We start from the raw sequence: 16,352 nt of genomic DNA on the forward strand, positions 1-16,352 counted from the left end.
TTGAGTTCTTGAGGTTTTGTAGCTTGCTAATCGGTGTTTGAGAAAGCTTTTCTCTTACCCAAGCTCGACTCTTCCCTGTGGGCGCACCCCTTGGCGGCCTTGCGCTCACACCAAGGTTGCTTTTTCCCACCTCACGTCGATTGGCCGACCGCTAAGTGCACGGTCTGCTCTCAATGAGTGAAAAGAGGAGCAAGGGGAAGCTGGACAAGCCCTTCTTTCTTGGGTTACCTTTCACTCTTCAAAAACACGATTAGGAATCGACACGTCCAAGTGGACTTGGGTTAAAAAATTTCTTGTGGTTCTTTCCTTGAGTGATAGAGAACATTGCCAAAGCTCTGATTCCAATGTAAGGTGCAGCAGAAGTGAATGTTGATCTTGCTCAAGATGAGTGCTCCGAACTGTGCTCAAGGGTTCCTTTTACTTACGGAAAGAAGAGTCTTCCGTTCCTTTAGTGAGAGAGTGCAATGATCACAAACAAAGTGAATGTTATTGTAAATGAAGGTGCTGAGAGAGAGAGAGAGAGAGAGAGAGAGAGAGAGAGAGAGAGAGAGAGAGAGAGAGAGAGAGAGAGAGAATACGACACCAGACAGTTCTCAAACCCTCCTCCAAGGGCCCCCCCTCTCTATGGCAAGAGAGGTCTATGCTATTGATTGCACAAATCTGGTACAATGGTCTAAATGCAATGGACTTGGCGACGATGTCGACGACAACGATAACGACGACGAGGACGGTCTGAAATCTGAAAACGTTAGGGCTGAATTGCTGAAATCTGCAAAACGCTGATTTTCTGCTGATCTCTGACACTATGTTGGTGAGGACGACGATGGCGATGACGCGACGACGATGCGCTGAAAACGCAAATGCTGAAATCTGCGGACAGCGGGCTGAATCTAAAAAACACTAGCTGACTCTACGGTACAGCGAGGACCTGTTGCGGGTAGGTGAGATTTGCGAGGAAGGGCTAAATCTGCCGTGGCTAAGTGCTGAAAACTGAAAGTGCTGAAGTGCTGGGTTGATGTGACGATCTGCAAACGCTAGGCTGAATTTGCAAACTGAAAAACGCCAAACTGATCTGTGGCAAAAATGCTAGGCTTGAATCTGCTACGTGAAAACGCTAAGGGAAGGGAGTCCCAAAAACGCTATCTGCTTGTGTTGGCTGGAAACGCTAGGGCCTCTTGCCGGTCTTGCTGAGAAGGTGTTAGTTGTTGGAACTTCTTTTGCCTCTTCTGCCAAAAAGTGCTAGCGCTAGGTTTCTTTTATAGTGACTTAGCAAATTTGCCCTACTCACTTTTCCAACAAAGTCACTTATTGAATAATAAGTGAAAAATGAGTAAATTTGGAAAATGGGTTCTATGCATTGTAAAATGCTCATGATGGGTATTGAATGTCATGCTGATGATCATGTTGTTTGCAAACAGAGGATATGCAACTTCTCTAAGTGCCTGGACATGCACGGCCTGCTCACAGGCTCACGAAGGTGCCAGAACACTTCCTAAGCTGACTTGAACCCTAGACCTGAGATAGCTTGTCCAAATGCACATCGGGTTAGATGTGTATGTGACATGCGGGAGGAGTATTAAGAAGTCTGAGCAATGGTTACTCTCAGCATCTCCAAACGACGCAGGTTGCGGTCTGGGGGGCGTATGGTTGTAAAAGGCCTCTATATCTCCCGTCTTGGATGTTTTTAGGTTATGCAGGAGGAGTGATGAGGGAGTCGTTGAATATCTCTCGGCCCGGACCTTGTTAGGTTATGCGGGAGGTGTCACGTGTACATCTAACCCTATGTGTACGTGGACAAGCTACTTCATGACATGGGTTCAGTCAGTCTAGACTCATGGTCTGCAAACAAACTCACAAAAGTGCCAGATCACTTCCTCATGTCCAAACACTTAGATTAGATGCACATCCTCTGGTTGCACGCAGCATGATCATCAGATTTCCATAAGAACCCCTCGGGAGCATTTTTACAGTGCATAGACCTATGTTTCCTATTTTTGACATTTTCACTTATTATTTTTAAGTGACTTTTGTTGGGAACTAGGTAGGGCAAAATGAGAAGCATGTATATAAGAAAACCTAGCGCTAGCACTTTCTGGCAGAAGAGGCAGCAGGGACGACATCCTCAGTGCACCTTCTCAAGCAAGACCCCCCAAATAGAAGACCTAGCGTTTTTGCAGATGCAAGCCTAGCGTTTTTCAGCAAGATCAGCCCCTGGCGTTATGCATTGCAGATCAGCCCCGACAGCAGCAAGACAACAAATCCATAACGTTTTTGCATCAGAACCAAAATCAGCCCTAGCGTTTTTGCATCAGCATGGCATCTCAGCGTTTAGCAGATCCTCGCCGCACGGTAAGATCCAGCGTAGTTTGCAGATTCAGCCCGGAAAACGCAGATTTCAGCAGCTGCGTTTTGAGCGCGTCGCCGTCGCATCGTCGCCATCGACATCGTCACCGACATAGAGTCAGAATTCAACAGATACAAGATTTGCAGTTTTCAGCCATTAGCGTTTTCAGATTTCAGCCCGTCTCGCCGTCGTCCTCATCGTCGTCGATATCGTCGGCAAGTCCAAGCATTGTAGAGATTTGTGCAATCAATAGTAGACCGCTCTCGCCATAGAGAGTGGCGCCTTCGGAGGAGGGTTTGACAACATTCTGGTGTCGTATTCTTCTCTCTCTATCTCTCAGTCTCAGCACCTTCATTCACAGTGTTCACCACTTGGTTTGTGTCCATTGCACTCTCTCACTAAAGGAACGGAAGGCTCTCCCTTCCATAAGTAAAAGGAACCCTTGAGCACAGTTCGAAGCACTCATCTTGAGCAAAGTTCAACATTCACTTCCGTTGCACCTTACATTGGTATCAGAGCTTTGGCAGTGTTCTGTATCACTCAAGGAAAGAACCACACAATTTTTTTTGCTTGTTGCGATCGCACGTAACCCAAGTCCTCTTGGGCGTGTCGATTCCTAATCGTGTTTTTGAAGAGTGTCAGGAAACCCAAGAAAGAAGGGCTTGTCCAGCCTCCCCTTGTTTCTCTTTTCACTCATTGAGAGCGGACCATGCACTTAGCAGCCAACCAATCGTCGTGAGGTGGGAAAAAGCAACCTTGGTGTGAGCGCAAGGCCGCCAAGGGGTGTGCCCGCGGGAAAAGAGAAGAACTCGGGTGAAGAAAAGATCCTTCTCTAACACATATTGCAAGCTAAAGAAGAACCTCAAGAACCTCAAGACCCTCAAGAACCTAAAGAACCCAAGAACCCAAGACCCACAAGAACCCAAGTTCCGCGTGAACTTAAGAACCAAAGATCTCAGTGTATGGTCATCACCCGAAGTGGAATGGATAATTTGCATGAAGGTGATGAGCATGAAGAAGGTGAAGAAGAATTTTCCTCACCAGGAGGTTTTTCTGACCCTCCCCCTTCCCCATCTACGCCATGGATTGCACCAACTCCTATGGAGGCTTTGGTCAAGTCGATGATGGACATGATGGCACAACAACAAGAAGCGAATTGCGTTGCGATGGCATAACTAGAAAGAAAAGAGAACGACAGGAAGCCGTGGAGCGTGAACGCCAAAACAGACAAGAAACCTTGGATCGTGAAGCGCGCTTGGCGACCGAGGAACGAAAAGAAAGAAAAGGTAGCTTTGGAGCGTGAGCGCGATCAAGCGCGCTTGGCGACCGAAGCAAGACAGGCAGCTATTGAGTGTGAGCGCAAGCAAGCGTGCTTGGCGGCCGAAGAAAGACGAGCTACCTTGGAGGCAGAGCGTGAGGTGCAGAGAGACCTACGCATGCGAGAGTTGGTCCGACAGGTTCTCACCTCAAAACCCAAGCCGACCAAAGATTTGGTGGTTCATCAAGTGGCGCAAGCCGAGATTCGGACTTCAACAACCCCGTCATCGTGAAGTTGATTTTCAGTAAGTATGATGGTAAGATGGATGCTAGTGTAATTCATTCTTGGTTGCATCAAATTAATGCTTATTTTGCGACAACTAAGAAGAAAGGCAATAGCAAGGTTTTGACGGCAGTCATGTACCTTGCCGGTGATGCCATTAATTGGTACCATGCATGGCAAGAGGCACAGCTGGCTGCGCACCTAGAGGAAGCCGACGAAGACGTGCCCCTTTCCTTCAATTGGGCCTACTTCCAAGACAAGCTTAAGGCGCGGTTTATGCCATCACAGTACCTAGCACTGTTGAAAGACGATTGGTGCAGTCTCAAGCAAAATGGTATGCCAGTTATGTTTTTCTCTAATCCTGTTTTGCAGCTCGGTACCCAATTACGCAAATCGGATGATGAGCGAAAGGAGGCTTTCATTTTCGGGTTGGATGACTATATCAGGTTTGATGTCGAAGTCCTCGACCCAATCGATCTCAACAAGGCGGTAGCAATTGCTCTCTTACAAGAAATGAAGCACAACAAGGGAAAGCCCAAGGAAAACAAGACTTCACCAAGTACCACTCAGACTCCTCAGAACGGTAAGAACGGTAAGAATGGTAAGAACGGTAACTCTTCTAACCAATCTTCCAATAGTCTCTCAGAAAAGAACTCTCCAAATGAACCTAAGGGTAAAGCTAACACAAGTGCTAAACCTAAGCTCACTCCAGATGAAAAAGTAGAACAAGGAATTTTAGGAGGATACATCACGTCAGAAGAACAAAGCATTTATTCTAAGGAAGGTCATTGTTTTTATTGTCACATCAAGGGTCACATAAAAGAACATGTCCCAAGCTTGAATCTAAGAAATCTAAAGAACCCACAGAACCCACTTGCTCTGTCAATGCAATAAATGAGAACACGAGTGTGACCCAAGTTTCTCATGATCCTCCCATTGATGAGTCTCTCATTAAGTGTTATGGTGATGTGAAAGGTCAGTGTTTTGTCATATTGTTTGACCCAAGCAATATGATTTGATTAGTGACTCTCTTGTCGAAAGAGCCCGCTTGGAGGTTCGCAAGACATCTCCTTTCGAGGTGTCAGGCTTCTCTCCGGTATGGACTCTCTCATCATGCAAGAGTGCCTTGATGTTTTGTTCACTATTCAACAAGTGTCCTTCCGCAGAAAATTTGTAGTCTCTCCTCTTTCAGGATGTGATATGCTTTTGGGCATTCGATGGTTTCGTGAGCATAACCCTCTCATTGATTGGGCGGAAAATACGTTCACTTTCAATGCCAAAAGTGACTCTCCCCTTATCATTCGTGGAGAGCAAGTTGTTCATTCTTCATCTCTCATTTCTAATGTGCAGACGAAGATTGCAAAGAATCCGGAAAAGGGGACTCTCTCAGTCTCTTCTTTTCCAAAGCATGACACACATGATTTGCATGATAATGATAAGCATGATGATTTGCATGATCAAGATGTGATTACTCACAAGCATGATGATTTGCAGGAAAAAGATATGATAGTTCACCAGGATGATGGTTTAGTTGATACTTTTTCTAGTGAAGCTAACCTCATTGCAGATTCGATCAATCACGAAGAACCGATCTTGGCTCTCGAGTCGAGTTCCAAAGAACCCCCACAAGAAGCATTATGTGTTCGAATGATTAGTAAGCACGCATTGTTCGAGTGTTTCATTCGTGATGCTTTCCTGTATTTTAGTCACCGTCCTTATGTGATCCCTTTTCATAGGCATGACATATTGCACGATGAACAGGATTCACTCATGAATGAGCACGGATGTATGCGGATTACTCATGAAAAGATGAAATGTTTGCACCCAAGGAATTCACATTCCATGTCTCTTCCTTGGCATGACACAGTATTCGAAAGAGCACAAGAAAGATTGAGCATCAAGCATCGGCATTTCCATTATGATTTGCCACAGTTGATTGATTTAGATCAGAAAGACAAGATTCGACCCCATTGTTTGCGTGTGTTTGATGAACGGTTTGACACTCCGTCACTATGTTCATTTGCATTACATGCACAGTTTTTTCGAAAGAATAGAAGTTTTCCAGTCACTTTACATGGAATGGGTATGTTCATGTTTTTATGTTGGAGGTGGTTTCAGGAATTTTCATCCTCGGAGATTCTTGAAGAAGCTAGACGCATGACTATAGACGAAGTTGAAGCATTGAAGGAGCCACAGATGGCTTGGGTTCAGTCAGTCTAGACTAGGAAGTGATCTCGCACTTTTGTGAGTTTGTTTGCAGACCGTGCATGTCCAGACGCTTAGATTAGATGCACATCCTCTGGTTGCACGCAGCATGATCATCAGATTTCCATCAGAATCCCTCAGGAGCATTTTTATAGTGCATAGATCTATTTTTCCTATTTTTGACATTTTTCACTTATTATTTTTAAGTGACTTTTGTTGGGAACTAGGTAGGGCAAAATGAGAAGCATGTATATAAGAAAACCTAGCGCTAGCTCTTTTTGGCAGAAGAGGCAGCAGAGACTTGACATCCTCACTGCACCTTCTCAAGCACGACCCCCCAAATAGAAGACCTAGTGTTTTTGCAGATGCAAGCCTAGCGTTTTTCAGCAAGATCAGCCCCTGGCGTTGTGCATTGCAGATCAGCCCCAACAGCAGCAAGACAACAGATCCATAGCGTTTTTGCATCAGAACCAAAATCAGCCCTAGCGTTTTTGTATCAGCCTGGCATCTCAGCGTTTAGCAGATCCTCGCCGCACGGTCAGATCCAGCGTAGTTTGCAGATTCAGCCCGGAAACCGCAAATTTCAGCATCTGCGTTTTGAGCGCGTCGTCGTCGCATCGTCGCCATGGATATCGTCACCGACATAGAGTCAGAATTCAGCAGATACAAGATTTGCAGATTTCAGCCATTAGCATTTTCAGTTTTGAGTCCGTCTCGTCGTCGTCCTCATCGTCGTCGACATCGTCGACAAGTCCAAGCATTGTAGAGATTTGTGCAATCAATAGTAGACTGCTCTCGCCATAGAGAGTGGGGCCTTCGGAGGAGGGTTTGACAACATCCTGGTGTCATATTCTTCTCTCTCTATCTCTCAGTCTCAGCATCTTCATTCACAATGTTCACCACTTTGTTTGTGTCCATTGCACTCTCTCACTAAAGGAACGGAAGGCTCTCCCTTCCGTACGTAAAAGGAACCCTTGAGCACAGTTCGGAGCACTCATCTTGAGCAAAGTTCAATAGTCACTTCCGCTGCACCTTACAGGAGGAGTGTTCATTGGTCACTTTATGTTTATATGTCTTCTAACATGCATATGTGAGCATTTGTATTGCATTGTGATGTGCCAACCACCAAATATTCCTAATTGGATGAGATTGCTTGGGTATGTAATTTTAATGCATCAAGACATCCGTGGAAGATCAGTGCGGTCTGGATGTGATGGCTAATTGTACTACACGGGAATATCAAGTGTTGCGATTCGGACGAAAGGAGAAGCCAACTCCTTGATCAAAAGAGCCGAACGGAGAAGCCAACTTCTTCACAAACTTATTGTCCCTCAGAATGACCCTCAGAAATTTTTGAGCTAACTTGAGTTGTTTTGCAGATATGCTATAATCGCGGATGATTACTCTCTCTCAAGAAGGGGGGATGTCACAAATTGTTGACGTGTCAAGCCACTGAAGAACGGAGCCGACTTGCAGATCCCGGCCGAGGGGGCCTAAATCCTAAGTGAAGAAGCAGAAGCAACAGAAGAAGTTTTACGAACTTGCAAAGTCTTGCAGAATGGACTATTTTTAAAGAGAAGTTCCCGCCAACTTATGGAACCCCGTCCGATGGGGCCCAAGTAATTAAAGACATTAAAGTTAAAGCAGCTGATGATATGGCAGCAGTACGGACGCTCCACAAATTGCAAGAAGGGCTTGTGTAGCCTCCCCATAGTTCCTCTATTCTACTCATTGAGAAGTGGACCTTGCACATTGTGGTAGGCTGTAACAGACTTGGACACTCCAAGTTAAGAATCAACCGCGACAGCACCAAATAACCACTTCAAAACAATTCACAGATCACAATAGATTTGCACTGGCCCGGCGGAGTTCCGTGCCTAGAGATATTGGCCCCAAAGACTGGCGCCCCTTTCGGTATTTCTTTTTGTATTAATCAATCATCAAAGTACAAGAGAGTGGTTAGGGTTTCACTCTCAGACTCTGCGTCCAGATGCTCTGAGAAGTGAAGCCCTCACCACTTATTTAAAGGTTATAAGGGATGCCCAAAAGCAGAGCCCCAAAAGCTTGAAAGCAAAAGCAGATTCTCTCTCTCTTAGAGAATCTTTTCTCTTTTTTTATAAAAAAAAGCAAAAGCAAAATTCGCGTCACTCATCATTTTCCAAAAAAAAAAAAAAAAAAAGCCTCCGCGATTTTCGGAAATTAGGGTTTTTGGCAAAAATTAGGGTTTGCAGGAATTTTAGGGTTTCTGTTGTCCGCCACGTCATCACTTTGTGACACAGGCCAATCGACGTGAGGGGGGGAAAAGCAACCTTGGTGTGAGCACAAGGCTACCAGGGGGTGCGCCCACAAGGAGAAGTTCAACTTGGGTAAGAGTAAAATGCCTTTTTAAGTGTAGATTGCAAGCAATACCAAGGATCCAATACCCCAATTACCCAAGTACCCAAGTATCCTAAGTACTCCAGTACCCAAATACTCAATATCCCAAGTACCCCCAATACTCTGTGCATGGTCACCACCCTAGCGGACACTTTGCGTGATGAGTTTGAAGTTGGAGAAGAAGTCCCTATACACCAGGAGGGTCGTTTCCCCATCCCATCCTCGCTACGGATTGCACCAAGCTGTATGGAGGCTTTGATGAAGTCAATGGTGGAGATGATGCTACAGCAGCTACTAATGACATCATATTGAGATCGTGGATTAGACAACACGAGCAGGCTGAAAGTTTTACTTGACTTGTAATCTTCGACAAATCTGTGCAGGATGAAACTTACCCTTGTTGTGCTTCATCTCCTAACTAAATACTTTATTTGTGGTTCTTTTTGAAAAATACTCGGGTCTTACAGCCAATTTCATGGAATGAGGCACTATGCCACTATCGTGGCTCAAGCCACTTAAATTGCTCAAATGCGTTGTCATGCTAGATGCACGCCGACATCAGAGGGAAGAGCTGCTTAATAGGCAACTAGGCATATCTTGTTTGGGAGTGATCTGTCTTCAGTGGCATTTAATGGTGAACTCTGGGAGGAGCGTGACAGCAATTGATGCTTTAGTAAATTCACTTTTAAAGATATTTTCTGTAGGGTTATAAAATCTGTCTGCATGCTTGAGCAGGTTGCAATTTTTTCTCTTTGCTAAGCTGTCTTCTTATTCCTTTTGTTTCAGGAAAAACTGCAAGAAGAAAGGGATTCGTTTGATGGAGATGGCATTCGGTTCAATGTGGTACTGCAGGCTACTCAAGTAGCTGGTGATGGAGACAAAATCAAGCTACCTCCTTCCGCTTTTGAACACCTTTCTTCCCAGGGTGCTTTGGAGAAGGGACCCATGTTTTTTGAGATTGCACTCAACATAGAGTCTCCGACTGCCACTGCCTCTGAGGAGTGGCCAGATGCTATTGACAATAAAATTACTCACTGTGGTGTGTTAGAGTTCACAGCTCCAGAGGGCTTTGCGGAGTTGCCTCCCCATGTGTGGTCAAATGCTGGGTTATCAGATCTACCTTTGAAGGAATGCCCTTATGTAAGAATACGCTACATGAGACTGCCCAAGTGTACTTTCGCAAAGCTGCAACCGGACAATTCTGACTTCGCTGATGTCCCAAATCATAAGGCTGTTCTAGAGACCAAGCTGCGACAACATGCTACCTTATCAGAAGGGGACTTCCTGGTTATACAACATGAAGGAGTGGAATACAAAATGTGTGTCTCAGATTTGAAACCTTCTGCGAATGTATCAGTATTGGAGACAGACATGGAGGTTGATGTAGTTTCCATACCAGGTATGGCATCACACGGCAGACTATCAGCTCTGGAGTTAGGCAAGCCTCAGAGTGGATGTGTGGAGGAAGGCAGTTATGTGTATTATAAGTTTGCAGTTGATGTGAAAGTGCTAGAGGCACTCAATAGGGGTGACATGAACCTCATTGTCCACTTGGAAATTAATGAGGATGGCAAAGGAAGTGATGCAGACCTATATGTTGCTGCCCACCCGGTCCTTTTTCCTTCTCAACATCAGCATCAATGGGCTTCTCATGATTTGGGCTCAAAGATAATTCATCTGACCGGTAGAGAAAAACCGTTGTCATCAGGTTCATATAGTATTGCCGTGTATGGGTACCGGGGTAGAGCAATGTACAAGGTTTGGGTGCAAACACAGCCCACTGGTCCAGTCACTGGCCAGAGGGTGGGACTTGCTAGTCGTGAAATGGAAGGAGGGTCTGCTCTCCAACCAGGGTTTGAAGTATGTGAGAATTGTAGGCAAGTCATACCCAGCAGAACTGCTGCATTGCATGAAGCATATTGTCGGCGGCACAACATTGTTTGTACACATCCAGGATGTGGTGTTGTTTTAAGACAAGAGGAGTTCAAGAAGCACGTCCACTGCTCCAAGTGCGGGCAGTCCCTACAACAGGAAGAGTTGGAGAAGCACCTGAAAGTTTACCATGAGCCTCAGGTTTGCAGGTGTGGTGCAACACTAGAGAGGGATGACATGGTGAGTAGCACAATTAGCGGAAGCAAATTTTTTCTGAGCTCTTTTGCATATCTTTATATGAATGTTTATATGCAGGTCAAGCATCAGGCAAGCAATTGTCCACTACGTACTATCATGTGTAGGTTTTGTGGCGACATGGTGCAAGCTGGGAAAGAAGCTGAGAACTTCAGGGATCGGCTACGGGGTCTCACACAGCATGAGTCTCAGTGTGGGTCAAGGACAAGTCCCTGTGAAGTGTGTGGCCGGGCAATTATGCTCAAAGAGATGGACCTGCATAGAGCTGCAGCTCATGATCCAAACTCGAGGGAGGGAATGGTCAAGTCAAGCGTAGATGCCAATGTGACAGGAGATACCCATCTAGCCAAGCAGACCAAATTTATGAATTGTCCTGTTTGCAATCTCACATTTGAGGGGGCAGCTGCTGATACGTTGATGAATGCACATCTGGATGATGAGCACTTTTTGCGAACGACTCATCATCCTGTAGAGCAGGGCCAAGGAGACCAAGATATGAATGCTGCTTTAAGTTCATCGTATAAACGTTCTCTGTCTGTAGCTTGTCCTATATGTGGATTGGCAGTACACAGTGAACGGGATTTGAGTGTACATATGGACATGGTGCATTAATGGCTGATAAAAACTAATTACTTTGGGCTTGGCAAGCAACAGAAGAGGTCATATGCAGATTTTTATGTGCGAATTCCATCCCTTTAAAGGATGCATATGTATATATAATTTTTGATCTAGTTGCCCTGGCCCTTGAAATGATGTACTAAGAATTAGTCCGGCACGCTCAGGTATACTGTGGTAGTTGCATTTAAACAACTGAATCAATTTACTTGGATCCTTTAACAAGGTGCAAGTTTTGTGGAAATTAAGTATATGAGTACAGTGTACAAAAGATTGTTAATGATGTTTATTCTTTCAGATTGCCAAGAGGTTTGTTCTCATGCCATGTTCAATATTTCTTGTATCTTGTGCGTGCGTGCATGAGAGAGAGAGAGAGAGAGAGAGAGAGAGAGAGAGAGAGAGAGGATATGGTTCAAGGGACCTAGTGAAGCATGTCAGATGCTCTCTGTTGGGCTGGTTAGGTACTCTTGATGCTTGAGGACTGGAGATGAGAGTGGCAATTGAAAGTCCACCATGGCTGGGAGAGATATGAAGGGAGTGATCCAGATTGAAAATTTGAGGAAGGCAAGTTGGTTGTGCTCAAGAGCTGAGCACTCAAAGTAGGGTATCATGCTCAGCCTCCTGAACTTGCAAGGGGCATATTGTGCTTTAATGAAGGGACTCTTCCCTACCACCTCAATTCTCTCTCTCACACTGAAGGCAGCGGAACCAAGTCGGATTGTTGCTAAGCTTGTGGATTGCTGATAAGGGGATACACTCAATCATAAGTACATCTCCTCTGTGTGTGAGAGCAATGTGTGTGGTGTAATGTTAAGGAGTGAGCCTCCTGATTTTTTCCACAATAATACATAGGCATTGTATAGAAGTCTCGTTCGGTGTGGAGTCTGGTGATGCCATCTTCCAAAGTTGTTCTTGCTATCCCTATATATATATATATATATTCAAAATGTGCCTTTTAAACCCTTTTGCTGGTCTCCACGAAATTTTACAAAGTTGATATGTAGAGCTTTGGTGCATCCTTTTATGAACTCCTCAATTCTCTTTATGCCATAATACATAGGTGCTTTATAGAAGCCTCATTCAGTTTGGAGTTCAGTGATGCCATCTACCAAACCAGTCCTTACTATCTTGCTCCCCTTGAACTCTTTAATTTTTTATTTTTTTAGAGCGTCTTTTAAACCTTTTTGCTTGTCTCTATGCAATTTTACAAAGTTGATGTAGAGCTTTGGTGCATCTTTTTTAGGAACTTCTCAACTTTCTTCCATGCTATAATTCATTGGAAAGTAGTCTTGGCGCAATGAGGAGCTTGTATGGTGTTTGTATTTGAAGAGTGCGTGTGCGCGGATACGTGCGTGCGCGGTGCGGTGTGCACGTAGGAAGGAGAGAAGGAGAGAGTACACAGTGTGTGGGTGGAGCAAGACTCTAGTATGAGCTGCCTTTTATTCTTTATATATGTACACAAGAATAAGGTGTCAGTGGGTGGGCGCTCGTAGTCTGGGCGGTCGGGCAAGACACATGCGCCTGTATCCCAACAATCTCCCACTTAAAAGTGAATGTGCCGATAACTGGGTCCTATTAGCTAAACTACTAATATATACAAGAAAACAAGTGAGAAACTCTCAATCAAGTCCACTGCCTTGCTCAGTCGATCTACATGCAGTCTTCTCGGCTATCGTGGTAGACGAGCGTGTGTACTCATGCTAAAGCTTGTATGTAAATCTCGTAGACTACTCTGTATGGTATGCAAAACTCCACTATGTATCATCCTAATGTCATTCATCGCATGACTGACAATCCCTGTTGCAAGTGCTCCCAGTGCAGCTGCTAGGTCGAGCCTCTAACACTAACAGATTGTACATGAGACGTTCGAACGCTGACAAAATTTGCACAAACTGGCTGTACTCACTTTCCTTGCGCTATGTGCATACTCTGCATCATCAAGACTAGATGTCACAAATGGATGTGTCGACTTTGACTCTTGGAGGACCACCTCCCCCTCATCCATAGAGACTCGATGCGTGTGTCCTGATATCACCTCATCAGTCTCTAGAATAAGCATATAAAAACTCTATCTGTCATCTCTGTTTGTGTCTTTAGGCAGCAGAACTGCTCTACTTTTGTCTGCACAAACTCTGGCAACACCTGCTGTGTCTCACTAGAGCACTGCTGCTCTATCTCTGTCTCTACAGAGTCCACTGGCATGTCTTGCACACGTCTCGTCTCTTGCTCAATGCATATCAGCAACAAAACTGAGACTATGCCGTTTCGAACCTCAAGACACATGCATAGGATAAACCAAGCCACTACGGGCTCCTCTGACAATCACTAATGAACCGCAATGTATTTGGAAAGACTTCTCTCTAGGCAGTATTTGAAAACCAAAATTCGCTAACTGTCTCACTGAGATCAAGCCTTGTCTCATTGGAGGAACGTAGCGCACATGTTGCCATAGCGTATATGATGCACCACTGGGCAAAGACAAACAAACATCTCCTGCACCCTCACATGCTGAACCATCATCAAGTCGCACGCAGCCAAGTCTCCCACTAGAAAATATGCTGAATCACTCGCAATATGGTGTGACGTGGAAAGGAGCATCGCTATCTAGTAACCACTGTGGAAAAAGTGTGCTATCCATAGACATATTTGCAAGAGGTACACTCGAGGCAAGCATGACATCACCGTCATTGGCATAGAATGTCTTTGGAACTGCCTCTCCAAAGCCGCATCTGCATCACCCATACATCTCTATTGTTGTCTCATACATCTGAAACAACGGCGCCTAATGTGCCTACAATGCAAACATCGTACGTATCGGCAAGAACAAGTAATCTTGAGGTAATTTTTGTGGTTCAATTAAAGTACCCACATCGTATATTTCGGCAAGAACGAGGCCATAAGTGATTACCAGAAAGACAACAAAGTGGGAGATTACTCGACCACTACACAATCGTGAAAACCATGACCAATAGCATCAAAATCGATGCTCGCATATGCACAAAACAGCATCACAATCTGCTACCTATAAGCATAAACTGGGACAAACTGTTCAATCGAGCGAACAACATAGAACCATATACGCAAGTAGAGAGTTAACTAGCTCATAAAGCATCCCACAAGAGAAACTGCCTGCAAACATATGCAAAAACCTGTGAAACGTGCGACTGTCTATCTGTAGCCACACAAGCATACGCCAACCTCACTACTGCGAGAGTAGGTACAAGAACACCAAACTGTGTCCAAGCTGACAAAAACTATCAAAGTGAGAGTGAACATTCAAAAATTGTCAAAGTGGGAATATATCGACCGCTGTGCAAGATGGCATAACACTGCAAACTTTTATGGAAAGTAGACGGGGAAGCAGAGTTTCCTTTGCAAAATGAGCCAAAACTCAATGCAAACCAAAACTCAAGCCAAAACTCAATGAGTCAGAAAAGTGCAGATAACTGCTAGAGTGGGAGTAAACTCGACCACTAGCAGACAACCGACGAAACCTGTCAACATGTCTGCATAGACAAGCCTCAATGGATGCGCATAAACGAGTGCTCAGCTGCAAGCATCAACCATGCATCCAAATTACTTAAGCCATGATGGCTCCACATCTGTTGTACAATGAAACCCAATCTAGTCATCGACCTAGATGCATACATCGGTCGGAATCTGAAACGACTTCCAAATTCGTACATTGAAATGGCGACCACTAAGAAAACACATGAGCATCAAGCTTCCACATCGAGCATACATCAACACAAAACCATGTGCCGGGAAGACCGCATCCGGATGTGCCTTAGTCTAAGAATCACATCCCAAATCAACACTTGCATACACAATTGCAAGTTAAACCAGCACCCAATGACTCCACAATGTGACGTACATATCCCCAGATGCAATCTATACAATGCTTTGCAGTATACAAGTCCTCAACTCTCAAATCTTCTTTGACTAAAAAAAAAGGCAGGTTATTGCAAAAACTTCACATATTAGAATTTCAAAATTATGATATCACCAATGCGTCCGGAATGTCGACAAACCCTAGGGTAGACCCCTAGATCATATAGATCTGAGTCTGAGTGTGCAAGATATGTCGAAAACAGTGTTTTCGGCCTAAAAACGTAGCATAAACTTGCTGCTGTTGCACCTACTGTAATTCTATGAATTTCTGCGTCCCAAATGTGCCAAAACCCCAACCTATACCCCTGGATCATATCCATCCGACTCTGTGTGACATAGATATGCAAAAAACACTGTTTCGGGAGCCAAAAATAACAAAAACGAGCTGCATTGTTTCTCTGCAAAATTCAGCATTGTGACGCCGTCGAGCTAAATCCACGTCCGCCGAGCTCCGTCGCTTCTGTATCGCCGAGAAGCTGTCGCGCGCACATCACCAAAGCTTTGATACCAGTTGAAGAGTGTGTGTACATGGATGCGTGCATGCATGGTGCGGTGTGGGGGTGGGAAGGAGAGAATGAGAGAGTACACAGTGTGTGGGTGGAGCAAGACTCTAGTATGAGCTGCCCCTTATTCTTTATATATGTACACAAGAATAAGGTGTCAGTGGGTGGGCGCCCATAGCTTCAGCGGCGGCCGGGCAAGGCACATGCGCCTGTACTGCAACAATATCTCTCACTTGAAGAAAGTTTGTAAGGAAACGTTTTGGATCGATTCGCAAAGCTTTTGGGCATCTTTATCATGTACTCAACAACTCCCTCTATATCAAAACTCTTATGGAAATTGGCCTTGACTTGAAGAGGAGGAGGGTGTATGGTGTTTATTAGTCGCTTGAAGAAAGTTTATTACTAAAGGTTGAATATTTTTGAACACTTTCCGAGTGGAGGTACAAATGCTACAATCCTATACTTTGATTCCATAAAGGTAGAACATGTCAAAGACACACACGAAAAATAATTGTGAATACATAAATATAAATATAAATATCAATAAATTATACATACATACATACATACATACATACATATATATATATGTAGAGAGAGAGAGAGAGAGAGAGAGAGAGAGAGAGAGAGAGAGAGAGTATATTATCGTCGGTACAAAAATGACTTGTGGGACCAAATGAATGTTGCATGCTCTATGTTGAGCTGATCAGCGACTATTGATGCTTGAGGACTGTGGATATGAGATTGGCAA

At 44.6% G+C, this 16,352-nt stretch overlaps 1 protein-coding gene across 1 annotated transcript in view; it reads left to right on the forward strand.

The window, feature by feature from the left end:
- LOC147430006 (Ubiquitin fusion degradation UFD1 family protein) overlaps window positions 1-11,513 on the forward strand; it is a 46,703-nt gene extending 35,190 nt beyond the window's left edge. Inside the window, exons 2-3 of the mRNA XM_086496203.1 lie at window positions 9,252-10,577; window positions 10,653-11,513. Coding sequence (XP_086352329.1) covers window positions 9,252-10,577; window positions 10,653-11,204 — 1,878 coding nt within the window. The 3' untranslated portion in view covers window positions 11,205-11,513. The remainder of the gene's footprint in view (window positions 1-9,251; window positions 10,578-10,652) is intronic.
- Window positions 11,514-16,352: the final 4,839 nt, after the last annotated feature.

Source organism: Adiantum capillus-veneris, chromosome 22 (assembly GCF_014529385.1).
Source record: "Adiantum capillus-veneris isolate H3 chromosome 22, ASM1452938v2, whole genome shotgun sequence".
NCBI classification, from domain to species: domain Eukaryota; kingdom Viridiplantae; phylum Streptophyta; class Polypodiopsida; order Polypodiales; family Pteridaceae; genus Adiantum; species Adiantum capillus-veneris.